Source organism: Benincasa hispida, chromosome 1 (genome assembly GCF_009727055.1).
Source record: "Benincasa hispida cultivar B227 chromosome 1, ASM972705v1, whole genome shotgun sequence".
NCBI classification, from domain to species: domain Eukaryota; kingdom Viridiplantae; phylum Streptophyta; class Magnoliopsida; order Cucurbitales; family Cucurbitaceae; genus Benincasa; species Benincasa hispida.
Genome location: NC_052349.1, coordinates 95,151,132 through 95,169,812, shown reverse-complemented (window position 1 = coordinate 95,169,812; position 18,681 = coordinate 95,151,132). Strand labels below are relative to the sequence as shown.

The 18,681-nt window shown below is 34.8% G+C and overlaps 1 protein-coding gene across 1 annotated transcript; it reads right to left on the bottom strand.

Annotated features, from left to right (window-relative positions):
- Positions 1-671: 671 nt before the first annotated feature.
- LOC120074053 lies at positions 672-17,627 on the bottom strand. The gene is made up of 7 exons (XM_039027044.1): positions 17,030-17,627; positions 13,169-13,268; positions 12,259-12,324; positions 8,782-8,896; positions 6,857-6,939; positions 5,774-5,835; positions 672-1,118 (listed from the first exon to the last, which is right to left on the bottom strand). Exons 1-7 carry the CDS (start codon positions 17,227-17,229, stop codon positions 1,007-1,009), a joined length of 738 nt encoding a protein of 245 aa, XP_038882972.1. The 5' UTR covers positions 17,230-17,627; the 3' UTR covers positions 672-1,006.
- Between the last annotated feature and the right edge of the window lie 1,054 nt (positions 17,628-18,681).

Genomic DNA, 18,681 nt, shown 5'->3' with positions numbered 1-18,681 from the left:
AGCCTTTAAAACCATTTAAAATTATTTCTCAAACTCCAAATGCTAGTGTTTGTTTTGAGACTTCAATGACTAAAAATTATCAACTTCAAATCTCAAAATAGTATTTTACTCTTATTTCTTTACAAAATGAATTAATATTATCTCAACATAAAATGCGATTGAAACTCGACGAGGGATGACATTTAACCAAATATTTTATTCTGATCATCAAATTTTATCTGGAATTATCACGATGGATTAGTGTGTGAGACCCATATCTTAGTGTTGATTGAACAATTTGTTGTACTGGAAACAAGAAGAGTTCTTCCATCTCACCTTATCTGAATACTTAATAGAAAACTCATTTTTTTAAGACCACAAACTTGCATTGTGTACGTCATAATGTGAAAACAAGAGATAAGAATGATTTTAATTATACAAGCACAGGATAATATCCTATGAGTTTCCTTTTAAACGATTATCTTGCTAGTATAATTGAATTATGCACAACAATTTTAGGATCAATCAAGTATGAAAAAAAAGTAAATCCTTGTTGACCACACCATCAACAATGTTATGGTGATGAGGTATGAAGGTCAATCGGTTGCGAGGAAAATCACGACACCATTCATATGGTGATCATGTATGATGAAACTTCGACGCGAAGACGAACGACAAGTGAGGGAAGCATGGAATACAAATAATCAACCATTGTTTATTACTTTTCATTTCCCAGACCATTAGAAAGAAAACCATTCCTAATTATTACACAGCATCTAAGTTACAATCTACCTCTTGAAGCTAATGTATGAATCCATATATGCTAAAGAAACAAAAAATGATAATGATAATTAAAAGGGAACAACTTTGTGGACCGAAAGACTAAACAATTTGATGATATGCAGAAAATTCTGAATTGGGAAGGTAAAGTTCAGTTGAGAAAATATACTTTCCTTTCCTTGCTTGTGGAAGTGATTTGAAAAGGTGAATCTGTTGTGCTGAACCAGTTTTTTTGTTGAAGATTTTCTCATGATTGCAAGGAATGAGCAGTCGGTGGAAGGATCGTGTTCGCTAACTCTTCGTTCACCTTCACCGGAAGAGGGGGCATCTGCTTCATTACTTCCGGCATTTCGTTTAAGCTACAAAGCATGAAGATTGAAGATAAGTTAGAGCAATTTTGCTGCTTCAATGAATAGCTCTTATCAATTCACCAGAAGGATAAATCACAGAAATTAGCAGTGGATGTCCTACCATTAGACTATTTTGAGCTTTTAATGCTAAATATCCCAACAGCTACTAGTAGCTCGAAACTAATTTATGAAACCAAGAACAAGCTATTAACTTGTAAAAGATTTTGGAAGGAACTTATAATTTCAATCCTGGTTTCAAAATCAGAAATTAAGAAGGAACAATTAGTTGATTCTAGCTATCAACTCCTACCCTTGTCAGACAAACGAAATTTTATGAAAGAATGGGAAAATTTCGTCCCCATTGAATAATCCTGGTCTCAACCAACGTACTCTACACTCCAATTACTTTCCTCTTTGAACACTAATACTCTAACCATTACCAACCCCAACCCCCCGCCCCAATATATATACATTATTTATTTATTTATATTTATATTTTATATAATATAAAAAAATATATATCTCTAATTGATTTCTCAAGCTCATCTTGAGTCCTCAAGCTTAATCAGAAAACTTTGCAGGTCAAACTACGAGCATTGTATAGATTTCTAAATTTTACACTCAAGTTAGATCTTTGCGAATTTCCAAAAGACCAATCAATTTTGTACAAAGGAATTATTTTTCTAGCCTGAGCCCAAGCCTATCTTGAGTGTCTTGCCCACGCTCTCTTTAAATTTTAAATTTTACTTTTACTATTGTCCATGTGTGGAGCAAATGCTTTCTTTCATTTTTTTCCCCCTTTTATTTACTCTTAACAAGGTTTCTAAGTTTCTTTCGGAATCGTTCTTGGTACTGGCCTTTTAGCTCTAGAGAGTTGGTTAAACTCTCTGGACAGGAACATTCTAGGGTGGCAGAGCAGTCTCCCCTCATGCACCGAGAAGACTTCTAGCTTCCAGACTAAGACTCGTTAGCATGTCTAGTAATTCGAAAGGGATCTGGGGCTGTCTCTGCACCCCTACCTCTTTAATACATTAAGAAACGATGTTCACAGGGGTTAAATGGGAGAATCGAGTGACCTGGCTTCCTCGTTGTTCTAGAGTCTTCTCAGTTGTCCTTGGGTCCTAGACATCCTTTGGTGCTTTGATTTGATCTCTAGTTTGGAGGTAATATTCTCATATACTCCTTCATGGCCTAACTTGTGCGAGATAGGCTGCAGATGCGTGATTGTATTCATCAATGGTTTTCTAATGTCCCTAGTGACTGTCCTTTGTAATAATGAGCCTGTTTCAAGACCATTTATTCTTTGATTGCTCCCTTACTCGAACTATTTGGGGTGGTTGCTCCCATAAGTTCTCTTAGTGGTGCACGGAGCTTGATTGAATTTGTCATTTTAGTACAGAAAATTGCCAACAACGAAAAGTTTGGAGGGTGGCCTGATGTGTTGTTATCCACCATATTTGGCGGGAGCATAACCTTCATGTCCATAGTGCTACTTTATGCGCTCCTCGGGTGATTTGTCAGGCTGTTAGATCGGATTTGTTCTTTTGTTGTTCTACATGGCTTGAGGCTTCCATCGACATCGAGGGGACTCATATAGGCTCTTCTCCTTGGGATCTTTTTTTTAGGTTCTGTTTTTTAAGGTCTACAACTTTTGTGGTGGTTCTCTTGTGTCTTGACCTCATGTTGTGAGGTCCCTTTTATCTTTATTGCAATTTAATACCTTCACAAAAAGAAGCAAAAGAAAAGCAAGTATTAACCTCTTTGGATGACTGCGGCTGTAAATATGCTATACAAGATAAAGACGTACATTGTTCTCTCTTACAGATGTGCAATGCAACGTAGTATCAGAGCATGGCTGAATTTTCTTTTTCTGTTTTCTTCATCCGGTTATCCTTCCATTGAAGTTTGAAACCGTCTCCCAACAGTTGAAAATTGCCTTTGTTGAAGCCTCAAATAGCCAGTGTTTTCTGGCGTAATCCAATTGACTCTTCATCAATAATTGATAATAACCCTCCTGGTCAGCTGGGTTTGACGCACTTCTAGACACCACAATTGCTTGATATTTGATCATAATAGGTCTAATTATTGTGTTGCCACGATGATTCATGGGAATTTCTTCATTGATTGGCTGTCTGTGATACATCAATTAGATCTCACTGAAACTCTGGTGATGGGCGCAAACATTGGATGCTTTGTTGAAATTTCTTCCAGTGTCATGATTTGCTTCATTGGAATTTCTTTTGAGACTTGCCTTCTTTGTAATAGGCAACAAGTGGAATAACAAGTAACTTTCATATTATATCAACACACTAACAAGTATTTTCAACGGGTGCGTTAATTGTTGGTCATATGTAATATACAAACTTCATGGCATCTCATAACCCAATCTCATAACCCAGACATAGCATCGGAAGAGATCACTCTCCTATCAAGATCCATCCAAGTTATTCTGCCCACTCAACCAATCTTAGGGGTGATTGTCCTATCGACTAAATTGAACAAATTATCTATGGTGATCTCAGTTTGTGATGAAAAATGACGTCCAATCGTGGTAAAGACAAATTTAATGATAGCACAGGTCCTGTGACTCAATCAGTGCACATCAATCCAAAATACAAAATCTGGAAGGCAGAAAATAATATGATAATGTCATGACTAATTGATTCCATTACTAATGAAATTGGTAAGATCTTTCTTCGCTACCAAACCACCAACCACGTAAGAAATCCAGAGTGCAGGCAAGTGGAACCTCCTTTGATTAGAAAAATGCAGCAGAATCTTTCCAGATTGACTCCATAAGTTTAGACTGAGGTAGAAAGAAGAATTTTTTGCCACAAAACCTTCTAATATTAGATTATACCGAAGGAAAAAACCTATGCTTGAGCACTCTACCAATGCTCGGGAAGTTTGTGTCCTCTGTACTTTCTGTTGAAATATATCAGTAGAAATAGTAAGGAGTCCTTACAGAAACCTTGCATTTTTTAGGCAACTTTTACGCCCAAAGGGATTTGTGGTAAACTATTAAGGACGGATTGGACAAGGGACACCCTACCTCCTTTAGAAAGAACACGTCTCCAAACAACCAACTTGGTCCTTAATTTATGATAAGAGACTCCTAAAACGATCTTCAATATTGGTTTCCACCTGACGAGAAGCCTAGAAAGTTAACTGGAAGATTTTTAGCAAGACAGAGGAAATCCGAGCCCAATATCAACCTCCTCCATACTCACATTTATCCCAAACAGGGATGTTTTGGCTAGGCTTAGAGAATGTCCTACTCCAGACAAAAATAACATCAAGATATACCATTTTGTATTCTTTGAGTCTTCCACCGCCACTCCAATCATCAAAGCTGAAAGAAGGTCGATAACTACCATCTCTAGTCTTGATGAAAGAGAAACTAAGGATGGAATCTTCAAGCTTAATAATATAAGTCAGAGCTTCTCACGATCTTAAGTTTGCAAAAACAAGAAAGCCACATACTCTCATCATCTCATGAAGCGAATAATATCCATCCATCACCTTTCTCCTAAGAGCCATAGGTTAACAATCAACCACCAAAACCATTTTGCTGGGCCTTATTTCATTCCATTGGCCTGTGAAGTGAAGACCCCTTAACCAGAGGGAGAGTAACAATATTTTAGTTCAAGGTAAAAGCCACCCACTTTACTGGCTTCTTTCCATATATATATGTTTGTGCAAGTAAGCAGTGGCATTAAAAACTAATAGGAAATAATGCGAGTGTAAGTGAGTCTGCCACCTTGGAACAACTCCTCCATTTGGCTATTTCTTTGTTATCTTCTGCACGATAGATTCCCGTGAGGAAAGACCTTAGGATTATCTCCAAGGAGAAGACCTAAATAAGATGCGGGTAACAAACCGACTTTGCAACCGCACAACATGATTATCTTGAAAGTAAAAATTCACCAAGTTAAAATCAAGCTCGGAGAACTAAAAATGGAATTTCCTACTAAATGTACATTAACAAGTAAGAATATTTGAAAAAAACTAAGGGGACCCTTAAAAATAAGGGGGGGAAGTGAGGAAACAAAAGCAGTCTAAGCTAATGTTATTTTAAAACTTCGTTGGTTATGACCAAAAGGATACTCCAACTTCATTCGAACAAACCATTTTTTATATCCGTGACTATCCAGGCCAACTTGCGTGCACCTTGACTAATCTCACGAGACAACCCGCCTAACACTACAATATTTGGGTGTCAAGAAAACTCGTAGGATAGTAAATCCTAGGTAGATGGCCACCAAAAACCCATTCCCTCTAAGCCCTTTATTTTATTTTATTTTATTTTTATGAAAAAATCACTTTTAATAAGAAAAAATGAAAGAATACAAAGACAATAAAAAACCAGCCCACAGAGAACCCTCTATAAAAAGGACTCCAACTATGCAATCTCTCTAAACCCTTTCTTAAACCCAGGTCCTTTATTTACCATTAGGCCAACCCATGATGGTTCACTCAAACACTTTTTTTTCAAACAAGAAACAAGCCTCTTCATTAAGGTAATGAAATGAGACCATAAATGGACTTTCCTGATAAATGTACGTTAACAAAGTACGAATATTTGAGAAAGCTAAGGGGACCATAGCTTTTACAAATAAGGAGAGAAAGTGAGGAAAAAGGCAGTCTGAGCTAATGTTACTTACTCGTTCATTATTTTCAGGATGTTATCCCGCGTTTGGCAGAAGAGACTGATATTATCTTGTATCTACATAAAAGAAAAGGCTATTAGTTCAAACTTTATGTTGTCTACTCCTATAAAAAGGACATTAGGTTGTCTGGCGAAAAATCATAAAAAACCAGTACACCTAAATTCCCATTATTAAATGATCAAATATTTCCTGCTATAGCCACATCCCATGTTTTAGTTTTAGGAAGAATGTGATTGAATGGATGATTATACATCATATCACACATATATACATAGAACCACACACACACAAAAGGCTTGGTAAATCCAATTAAGTGACTTAAAAAGAGGGGGGGGGGGGAATAAAAAAAAAAAATAGAGGCATATACCAAGGAAGAAAAGAATCAGTGCTCACTGCACACAGATTATATAATAACAAATATCAACAGGCCACCTAATTTCACCATCGGGTATTTTTTGGATAGAAAACACTTCTTTTACAGGAGACAAGGGGAACACAGGGGAGATGAGGATTCTCCCAACAAATCAAAGAGACTTGCAAGAGTTTCACCCTTAAGCATAACTTGTAAGTCATGAAATATCAAGGGGGTTTGGAGATACGAGCGAGAGGGATGATAAATCACCCAAAACCGAAGATATTGTATATAAATGAATTCCCAACAGGGAAACTCATTGGAAAAGTAAAATTATAACTGTGAAAGGCTTTAATCAAAGAAATTACTATTTAAGAAGAAAAAAAGGAAAGGAAAGGAAAAATGTACTTGCTCTTAAAATCAACTGCAAAAACAGGGTATCACGATAATATGAAGGAAAAATTAATTCACAGCAATTATAATTTATACGACGGGACAAAAGTGAAAAAGGAGTCTCCAGAGTGATTCATAACCTACAGAGAGTGCAAATCTTGCTGTCCAGTACACAAGTTAATATATCAGAGATGGCTGAAAGAAAAATTTCTCAGGATTATCAAGAAATGATTATAATATTTACAATTAACACTATGTGAGGTATGGTGGCACTAGATTTTTGCTTAAACTTAAAAATGCTAAAACAACAAACAGACAACCAAGTACTTCACCTGAAAAGATGCAAGGTTAGAAGAAATTTGATGCATTGCATGTTCATTCTGTTCAAGAAGCTCTCCAGTTGTACCACCAATAGCTGAAAGCATCACAAAGACCAAATGCAAATGTTATGCACAATAGACAGATTTTTTTGGAAAGAAGATACATACATACACACTCACACACTCACTCTCACTCTCTCTCTCTCGCGGAAACTCAAATAACGGTCAAAACAATATCATTCATTAATTCATAAAGTGAGTACAACCAGCCTTTAAATAGACGTAAACCAACACACACAACAACTTTCATTGAAAAAATGAAAGAAAACAAGGGCATACAAATCAATCCCACAAAAGGCCGCCCCGGGGGTGCTAAACAAAATGGTGCCCATAGAATAATTGTAAAAGATTTTCAAAATCGAAGCGTGCACACACACAATAATAAAAACTTTCATTGAGAAGAAAATGAAATTAAACAAGAGACCAAAAGTTACTAGGATCCCTCTCCAACCCTCTAATCACTTTGTTGTTCCATCCACCCCAAAGATCCCACAAAGTACACACCACAGCAAGCCATAAGAACAAGAACGGACCCTTTTCGTGGAAGAGTGAGTAGGGGAGGAACTCTCGAATCATATCACTAGTGTCCTCTACCAAGCAAGCAAGCCTGGAAGAAATGATTCCACGGGGACGTCGCAAACTTGCATCTCCAAAGAATGTGATCAAGTCTTCCTATACTTTCTAACAGAGAATACGACAAAATGGGTCAAGTAATGAGGCATCTTCCTTGCAAGTCGATCCATAGTGTTAGCTCTTCCATGTAGAACTTGTTAAGCAAAGAATTTCACTTTCCTTGGAATCTTAATTCTCCAACAAAACTGACCATCAAAATAAAGCCATCAGAGTTTCCCCGAGCCTAAAGCAAAGTTCATCCAGCCATAACTCTTTCCCTCCCTGCTTTTCACCTTCCTCCAGCCCTCCACACCAATCTGCTAGCGAGGAGAAAAACTCACTTAATATAAGAAAGGGAGGCACATCTGAAACCGTAACCCAGCCCCCTGTGAACTCTATCCTTCTTCCTTCTACCCACCAACTGGCAATTCCAAGGCTGCACTTGATAATCTTCTTGCTGAAGCTCTGAACTTTACTTATAAGCACCTGCGATTCAGCCTTACTTCCACAAATGCACACAGTAAGGTTTGCACAAGAAGGTCTAAAAACAAACTGAAAATTGACTTTCTTTTCTATCTAATTCATTAAGAAATCCCAATTCAACCTACTCCTGAGTTCTTCCACTATAACCATCGCTTCACAATCAAAAGAAAACTTGCAATCCCAATTCGAAACCATCTTCTCATCCTTTCCAACTTTTTCTTCAACTTCTTTATCTTCCTCGATCTCTTTTTTCCCACCATCCCTCTTCAAAGCCTGAGAATAGTCCATCAGGCCCTTTGGAACCTCGTGGTCTTTTGATCATTTAAACTTCTTTCTTTGGGGTTGTGCTAAATTGATTTGAAGTTACCCCCTTTCTTTTTGTTTATGTAAGCCAAGGTTCTAATCCTAAAAAGTTTCTTGTTCAATTTGCCAAGGCTTTCATTTCATACTAAAGATAATACAGGGCCCATTAAATGACAATCACACATTATGATAGCATTTATATCTTCAAATAACACATTGACATGGGTACAAATTTTAGAGAAAAAGAAGCATCTCACAGATGGTTATGTTAAACTGGAGAACAAGCATGGCAGTTGAATAATTACTCTACGATTTATTACCTACATGTCTATTATTTTCTTCTAAAAATATTACCTAATGTACATCAACAATAAATCATAAAATTTACTCCCCCATTCTTCACATTAAGAGAATGAAGAATGAGAGCTACAACAGCCCAAAACATGTAGAGGTGTGAAGGAAGAATGTAGAAACAAAACCTTTATATGAGATACCATCATCATTGTCCATAGGAATCATAGGCATTCCATAAGGAGGCACATTAGGCCTTGCTGCAACCTGTGCTGACTTCATTGAAGGGTCAGATACTCTTTCCTGAAACAAAGAAAAACATCATTCCCCAGCCCTATGAGCATGCCAAAAATTATGGTCCGGCTTTCCACAGAAGAAATGGCCAATTTACATATTCATTTGCATTTTATAATAAAGTTTAGGGAAACTACCTTTTTAGTTCCCGAGTTTTCAAGAATAGGTGCGTTTGATCTCTGAATTTTCAAAACATACCTTTTTAGCCCTTGACTTTTTAGAATAGGTGCATTTAGTCTCTGAGTTTTCAAAACATACCTTTTTAGTACCCAAGTTTTTAAGAACAGTTTTAACAGATCCCAAAACTATTTTTTATTTTCACTTTATATAATTATATGGAATTTTGAATTATAAAAATATGTTTAAAAAATAATTTTAGAAAGAAGAGGTGATCTTGAAAAAAAGTGATTTTTAAATTAAAATAATAATAAAAAAAATGCAGGGACTTTTTAAACCTATTTTTAAAAACTCAAGGACTGGAAAGGTATATTTTGAAAACTTAGAGACCAAATGACCCTATTCTGAAAAACTCGGGGACTAAAAAGGTATGTTTTGAAAACTCAAGGATCAAACGCACATATTCTACAAAACTCAGGGACTAAAAAGATATTTTTCCTAAAATTTACTAGTTCTGGTGGGTGTTAACAGTTAATAAAAGGGACTAGTTCTTCATCCAGTTGGTGGCGGTCATTGAATCATATCACGCTAAAAATAAGTATCTTGGCACTTGGAGGCACAGATATAACAATGAGTCATTCACTAAAAACCCAGCACTGAAACACAAACACAACAAGAATGCCTTGATTGATATATAATATAAGATGTTAATTGTTATGTTTGCATCCTTTTTTTCCCTTCTAACCAGAAAAAAATCTATCATTGATATATGAAAAAGAAAGAAAAAGTTCAAGGAAAAAATGGGGGAGTGGGGAAAAAAAAATACAACCAAACCAAAAAGACAGGGTTTCCCAAAAACACAAGAAAGAAAATAAAGCAATGAAGAACAAAGCGTCCCAAGGAGAAACAAACACAAATCTCCAAAGGCATACGGCACTTAAAATTTGAACAAAAATACAATTTATAACACAATAGAAAGAAGACATACGGCAGTTACAAGAAGACATAAAGAACATCCAATGTAATTACTTTTGCCACGTTCTAATTGGGGAAGAAGCAAAGAAACATCTTTCTTATGACAATTGCAAGATCAACTTTCGGTGAGAAAAGATGAAAGAACACAAGGGGCTTATAATACAATGATACATCGTTTGTTGGTCTGTAAAGGAATGAAAATAGAGGGAAAAACCTATGCAGTTATGTAAAGAACTTCCAATATAAGGTTATCTGTAATAATGAATCTAGTATAATGTTGGTTGGAGCAGTTTCCCTCCCCCCCCCCTTTTTGAAAAGGATACCGAACTTTTCATTAAGGGGGCGTTTGGGACAAAGATTACCATAAGATTATAATAACCACCCCTGGCTACAGTAAATACTATTTCAAAACCCCCAATTAGCTGGAATAAATACTATTTCAAAACCCCCATTTGCTACAGTATTTACTATTTACTCCAGTTTTTACTATTTTACATTCATCATTTTTTATTCTTTACTACAGTGTTTATTATTTTTTTCTCAAACTAAAATACTTTACACCTCAAACACATACTATTATAACCCAAACTAAAATAATCTACACCCCAAACACAAACTCCTAAAACTCAACTATAATAACCTAGGAGTATAATAACTAACTCTTTGCCCCAAACGCCCCCTAAGGGAATGAAAAGAGACTAATGATCTAAAGTACAGAGTATACAAAACAAAATGGAACAAAAATGTAAAAACAGTCACCAAAGATGCAAAAGATAAAGATTCATTAAGCAATTTTCATTTGTCAATGAAATTTCTCGGTGTTTTTTAAAGCTCAAGGAGCAATAAAGCGCAATAGCCTCTAGACCTCAAGCGCAGGCTTTTATTTTCAGGCACACAACATAAAAAATTAAAATAATAATAATAATAATAACAACAATAATACATAGAGAAAAGAAAGCATAGTTGAAGAGAGAATAAGGGGAGAGGGGAGTATCAATTTATAACTCTTGGGTTGGTAAAATTGAAGCCCTAAACTAATAATTATATCAATTTACACCCTCCTTCAAATTTTGTTCGAAAAATATTTTGTCAAACTTATAATTGTTTCAATTAAACTCCTAAATTGTCATAAGTGAATCAATTTAGACCTTTCATTAATACTACCTTTGATATCAAAAGGAAGATATAAGTCTCATACGATGTTTATCCTAACAAAACATAATGGAGGGTATAAATTGATACATTTAAAAAAAATGTTTAAATTGCTACAATTATTAGTTCAGTGTTCCCCAATGTTTAGAGGTATAAAATACTATTTTCCCAAGAAAAATTAAAAAAAAAAAAAAAAAAAAAACCCTTAATACAAAGATTTTTGCATTTAAAATTGGTAAATTTTACTGTTATTAATCAATAAAGAAGGAAAATCCCTATACGCACAGCTTTTTGTGTTTGGGGTTAGTAAAAGAATTGTTTTTTAATAATGAAAAAGCCCTAAGGCCTAGGGCTTTGGGCCTTACGGCTTCACAGAAGACCCGCGCTTAATGCATGCCATCTTTCATGTGCCTAGCGCCTGAAGGCACTTTTGAAAACAATGATTTGAGGTAGGCAGTTTTCCTTGTTCAGTTTAGTGACTAAAGTTATAAGGATTATAGCCACCCGTTTGCAGCCTACTTCTTTCTTTTCTCCAAGAAGAAACAACTTTTCATTGAAAAAAAAAAAAAAGATCAAGATGTTCAGGGAAATAACCTCCTTTTTAAAGACCAACCAAATAAAAAGGGTTAAAACAGCAGCCTCCAAAAGAAAAAACCCAAAAGCAAACCGAGGAACATCCACAAGCTAACCAAAAGAAAAAAGAAGAAGAAAACGCAGGAAATCAAAAAAAACACAAGCACCCCACTTAAAATACTGCGACCCTAAATAGGCAGCAGATTTAATCACCGAAATAAAATTAACAAAAGAAACTATCTATCAGTTAATAAGTTTTTTTCTTTTCTTTTCTTTTCTTCTTCTTCTTCTTCTTCTTTTTTTTTTTTTTTTTGAGTACAACAATTACAAAGGTGAAGATTAAACCATTAGCCTTTGGAATAATAATTGATGTCTTATCCACTAAGCGATGCTTGAATTGGCACCATTTATGAGGTTCTTAACAAGTTAACGAGTTTAACTTATGCATATGCCGCAAGAACAACTAAACAATTAACCAATAAAAGGAAAACTCAGAAGTGAACCAAAGAGAAACAGAGAGAGCATAAATAATATACCAATAATTTACACAATACCTTTTTATCTTTATTCTTTCTTGTTAAATTGTGTTCTTCCTTCCTTCTCTTGCTATTTTCCTTTTTCTGACCCAAAAAAAGTGAACCAAAGAGAAACATTGAGAGCATAAATAAAATTGAAACCCAAGTATCAGGAAGAAAAATTATTCTTTTCCTTTGGGATATAGAAACAAAACAAGAGAAACATAATTATAAAATCGTTATTTCCTTTTTCATCCATAATTTTCAGAAGGGGGGTTTATTCTTTTCCTTTGGGATATAGAAACAAAACAAGAGAAACATAATTATAAAATCGTTATTTCCTTTTTCATCCATAATTTTCAGAAGGGGGGTAATCTTGTGGATGCATTAACATTCAGACCATATAAAGGCATACAATTAGAATATATACATGTGTGCGTCTGTGTGTGTATATAGACCTACTCTGTTTAACAGAACCTAATTGAAAACAAGAACTTCATGGAGCATCAAGCACAAAATCGTGACACTTGATTTGTGCTTTGGATATTTCCTTGCTAATAGTATTTCTGTCCAATTACATCCTATTGGTATGTATGATTGCAAGTCAAGTAACAGAAATCTTTTTCTTTTTATGAGAAACAGTCAATTATAATTTCATTGATAGTATGAAATTACAAATGGGGCAACAAGTGCCATGGAAGATTACATAGCTATTCCATTGAGATATAAGAGATGTGAGATTGTAATCACAAAAAATGGAGTGAATTTACACCATGAAAGATATGTATACAAAAGATGATAAAAAAATGTGTGATATCTGTTCTTTTATCTTCAAATATACGATGAGTTCTCTTAATCCCTATGAGCCATAAGTAGGCTTTGATGATGAATCTTATCAAAAAGGAAAATTATATGCTGATAAAAGCAAGAACTGAGGAAAAGTACTCACATTCATCCATCTGCAACGCAAAGCAACATCTCGTACAGTCTTATTTGGTAGCTGCATTGCAATCTTTGCATACCGAATGACACTAGACTCTGAGGCATATCTGTGTCACATATTAACCAAACCAAGATCATTTACTAAAAAAAATGGGCCACCAAAAATACGATAAGAAGGTTACTTAGGTGAAAGGGGGAATAGGTAACTAATGATAATAAAACTATGCACAGCATTCAGCAGTTCAAATATGACCTTATGTCCCCTTTAAGAAACATTAGAAAAGGAAGAAAGGAAGGTTGAAAAATAAAAGAAAAGAAGCGTCCAAGATAGAGTTTTAACCAAGAGAGCTTCATCTTCGAAGTCCGGTGTCTGAAACATTTTCCAACCAGTTAGAGGTTCATTAAATTATTAGAAAGTCTAGCCATTCTTCATTTTTTTTTCTTTTTTTCATTTTTCATTTTTTTTTAACAATAAACAGGAATAGATATTAATCACAAAAAAGGACAGCCTAGAGAGGCAAGAAGCCCCTCCCACAAAAGAACTAAAGCATCAAGGTCTTCTAATTGTGGAGGATTTGATCAAAGCCGTAATTTGTACAAGGTTACAGAAGTCAACAAACGAGGTGGACTTATATTGTTGTGCTCTTTCCAATAGGGAAGCAACGGAGGTAACTGCTCTTCTTTCTTTACTTGAGGGTCACCCTTTTAGACGTGGGAGGAGAGATGTGAGGACATGGAATCCCAATCCTTTGGAGGGGTTCTCCCATAAGTCTTTCTTTCTTAATTTGGTTGATCCTTCTCCCATAGGATTGTCGTTTTTTTAGGTGCTTTAGAGGATTAAGATTCCTAGGAAAGTAAGGTTCTTTGCCTGGAAAGTTTTATACAGCCATGCTAACACTATAGATCGGCTTAAGAGGAAGTTACCCTCGCTTCTTGGTCCTTTCTTTTGTATTCTTTGTCAAAAGGTGAAGGAAAACCTGGACCATATTCTTTGGCATTGTGAGTTTGCTAGTTCAGTCTAGAATTTTTCCTTTCAAACGTTTCATAATGAGGTTGCTTGTCACAGAGATGTTTGTGCGATGATTGAGGAGTCCCTTCTCAACCCACCTCGGAGGGAGAAGGGTCGCTTTCTTTGGTTTGATGGTGTGTGCTATTTTATGGGTTTTGTGAGGCGAATGGAATTGTAGAGTTCCTAAAGGTGTAGAGAGGGGCCCTAGTGAGATCTAGTCTCTCGTTCATTTTCATGTCTCTTTGTGAGCTTCAATTTTGAACGCTTTTTGTAACTATTCTATAGGTGTTATTTTGCATTGTTGGAGTTCCTTTTTATAGTGGGTGCTCCTTCCTTCTGTGAACTGGTTTTTTGCCCTTGTATTCTTCCATTTTTGTTCTCATTAAAAATTATTTTCATAAAAAAAATTGTTTTAGAAAACAATAAAATAAACTTTGAAAGACATTCTTCTAGAGACACATAAACAGAATCCTTATAGACAATAGCTTGAGAAGATCTTTTAACAATTGAAAAATGTGGCTGATGTGTCCTCAAAGTCATATGAGGATTCATAGGAAGCATAGCCTCATTAATTCCAAGAGCCAAGAACACAAAAATTCACGTAGAACCCTAGAAGTAAGATTTTGTATACAAGCGTTAGAACTGATTGACTAGTTATATGGTCGAAGTTTTAAGTTAGAATCTTCTTGTGATTGTTTTGTGCAAACTCGGTCTACAAGGCAAGATTTTTCTTCTTTTTTTATATGTATTTGAATGAGGCTGAGCTAGCTTGCACACAAGACGACTATTGCAAGACAACTGCTTGGCCATACTATTAAATCCTAGGTAGGTGGTCATCATTGCTTGAACCATTCCATCTTACCCCTTTATTGTATTCATGGCCCCTTTTTTTCCCTTTAATGGAATTAACAACTTTCATTGAGAATACAAAGAATACAATGGCATACAAAAAAATAAGCCCACAAAAAAGGGACCTTCCTCAACGAAAAGGGACTACAACTATGTAAAATAATGCCTATAGAATAGTAACATTTTTTTTTTATAGGAAACAAATTTTGTTGATGTATGAAATAGTAACAATGCCTATAAAAAGAAACAAGTCGACAAAAAGGGACCTCCCTCAACAAAAAAGGACTACAGCTATGTATAAAATAATGCCTATAGAATAGTAACAAAATTAACCACTAGATCAAGCCATGGTGGTTTACTATGCAAGAATTATTGACAGAATTTATTCTTTGCACAGTTTACCCATCATTTCCTTGTCAACCCTAGCTCTAGATATAGACCGTGTTCTCAAGCAAGAAGTCACTTCCAGCAAGAGCCTTAGGTAACTTCCTTATTCAAGTCATTCATACACATTTGCAGGAGAAGAGAAACATGGGGATTGCTTCCTTGTATCTTGTCTTGTATGTTTATATTTTTCTATGTGAGAAACCAAAAAAAGGAGCTTCACTTTTTGGAAATTTCAAATCTCCAAATCTCATTTGCTAGCTCCTTCTCCAACCTTCCATTATTTTTCAAATGGTTGCCAACTTGCAACTTTAACTACCGCAGAGATATCTCTTCCAAGTTCCAAATTAACGTATAGTGAAGAGGATTAGGAGACTTATGCCAATATTTCAATAAAAAGCAGTCATTCATCAAATTTCCCATCATCTAAGTTTCTTCTCAAGTTTCCAATCAAAGCAACTAGGATCTTACACCACTGTCCCTGTTCGTCTTTAGAGCAATCTAATGCATAAACACTTGGGAAAAGGACACAAAAAAGGAGTGTTTAGCACCCACAGATCTTCCCAAAATTCGACCTTGCTTCCTTTCATAATAATGAATGCATAGGCTGCCGCCCATATGCCTTTGCATTCGGGGGTGAATGAGTAAGGTCTATTTCTTTCTGGATGAGAGAATTAGTAAAGTCTTTGAAATGTTCACATGGATATTTTTTAACTTCCAAACCAATCACATTATGTCTCGTCTAAGAAATAAAATGTAAAAGGTATTGTTTCTCCACACATCTAACCTTTCCTGGTTGCACCTTCAGCTTTCAAAAGCACATTATATATCCCCATAAGGCTGAACACACGTTACAGTCATAAGTCAAATAAAAAATTTTATGATAGCATCCACGCTTTTTCCTAATAAGGATTTTTTACCTTCCAGTAATGTAAAACTTGAAGTTTTAAATCCTACAACTTTGGCACTCACATTAAGAACAAAGACCATCCCTCAATAGGAACTTGAACATCTTTGTGCAGTTGAGAACTGAGCGAATAGAAGCTAAAGAAATAAAATCAACTAAGAAAACACTGATAAAAGCAACAGACAGGACTATTATCAGATGCCATGCGGTGAGATTAAGAAAACAAGCAAATATTGGGAAAGAACAGCGAGATTTTCTTGAGACTTCAAAGGGGAAAATTCCACACACACATAAATCGTTAACTACCAATAATCTCATATATTTTCACAACTGGATAAAAATCAGTTCCGTCTATAGACGTAGCTAGTATGTCAAGGGAACATTCAAAAGAGGAATTTTAAGAGACTGAAAAAATAATACAAATAGTTCCTCAAGTCGGAACCCCAAATGAATTAGGGCCTCGTTAGACATTTTCAGGGCCTTACTAAACATATCCAAGGGATCAATCTCGTAATATAATCATTTAAAAGTAAAAAATGCTGGAAAAATAAGAAAAAGAGCTTGAACTGAAAAGACAAAAATCAATTTCCTTCATAGAAAAAGGAAAAAGTTCTACCAAATCGCTTAATCCAAGCAGCTTCCGGGATCCTAAGCAACTTCCATAAACACAAGAAGCTCAAAATCATATATTCAGAACAAAAAGGGGGAAAAAAACTCACTTCTTAAGCCCTTCTTCCAGTGTGACCTGCTCATCAGATGTCCAATCCGTTGAAATACCTGGGTTGTGCTTCATAGCAAGAGCCGAACTCGAATTATCCGCTGCAGCTACAGGGGTCGAATTACCGTTGCTGGGGTTCCCTCCATCGAAGGAAGACGATGGTTGGCCAGCTTCTTGATGGTTCCCAGATGGGTTAGCCATCAAAACTCCCAACAATTCAAACGTTTTCCAATCCCAAATCCAAATCCAATCAAAACCCACCTCCTAAAACCACATAATTGACCGTTGGCTCCCGCCAATTCAGAATCCTTCAACCAAAATCAATGAACCCAGAAGAAAGAAACCCAAAAAATAAAAAAAAAATACAAACAAACAAACAAAGCAACACCCCCAAAACCAAAATTGAAGATAGATGGGTCAATCAATGAAGAAACAGAAAAAAGGAGGGAAAATAGATGTCAAAGATTTGTACGGATTAAGACTGAAGGGAGCTCGGGTAAACAAAATAAACTAAAGAAAGTTTGCAGAAAAGAGAGAGAAATGAGACCGATGTCTCTGTATACAGCAATTAGAGAGAGGGTTTGGAGGTTTGACGTCGGAAAGTGTCAACATATTCGTAAGCAACATTTTATTATTATTATTTTTTTCTTTTACTTTTTCTTCCTTCTTTCTTTCCTTCTTTCTGTCTTTTCCCTTCTCCTTTTTTCTTTTTCTTTTCTAATAATTTAAACTTTTTAGAAATAAAATCTTTAAATACCATTTTCTTTCCTATAAACACAATTTCAATTTATTCAATTTTTATTTTCTTCTTTAAACAAAATTTGTTTTGCGTAGATCTCTGTACTTCCAATACATTAAATTTTTTTAAGCTAATAAATTCACCTTCAAAGTTAATTTTTATTAAAATTAGTTAAAAAATAATAATTTTAGAAATTTTTTAAAAATAGAAAAATAAGAAAACTACTTACACAAAATAATAAAATTTTAACCTTCCTAATAGAGATTAATAGAAGTCTATAATCACTTCAGTTTTTTATTATTCTTATAAATAGTTTGACACATCTCTATTAATAAAAAATTCTTTTAACTTACCAACAATAATCTTTTAATATAAATTAAATTTAAGAACATGAAATTGGACATCTGGAAGAATAGAAAATAAAAATGAACAAATTTCAAAATATAAAAAAAAAATTATATTCAAAACAATTTTAAAAAAAATAAGAAAGAAGAAACCCCTTTTTTTTTCTTTTTATTGTTTGTCATTTTATGAACGCTTTTAATAGTTGTGAGAGATATTTACAATTTTTGCAGTATGGAACTTTGTCTTCGACGAAAAAGGATTCTCTCCTCCGTGTGAAATGTCTATTGTGCCCCCATTTGGTACTTTTTTTTCTTTTCATCGTGCATTTATTTATTTCTAAATCTTTTGTCAATACTTTTTATTTTTTTTAAATGACTTAAATTTTTTATTAAATTGTAAATTTAGGTTTATTCACTTTCAAGTTTGTATCTATTTAACTTCTGCGCTTTTAAAATTATAATATCTAATATCTCATTTGATAATCATTTAGCTTTCGTTTAATAAATATTTTATTTCTTTTTTTTAAAATTAAGTCTATGAACACCACGTCCACCTCCAAATTTCTTTCT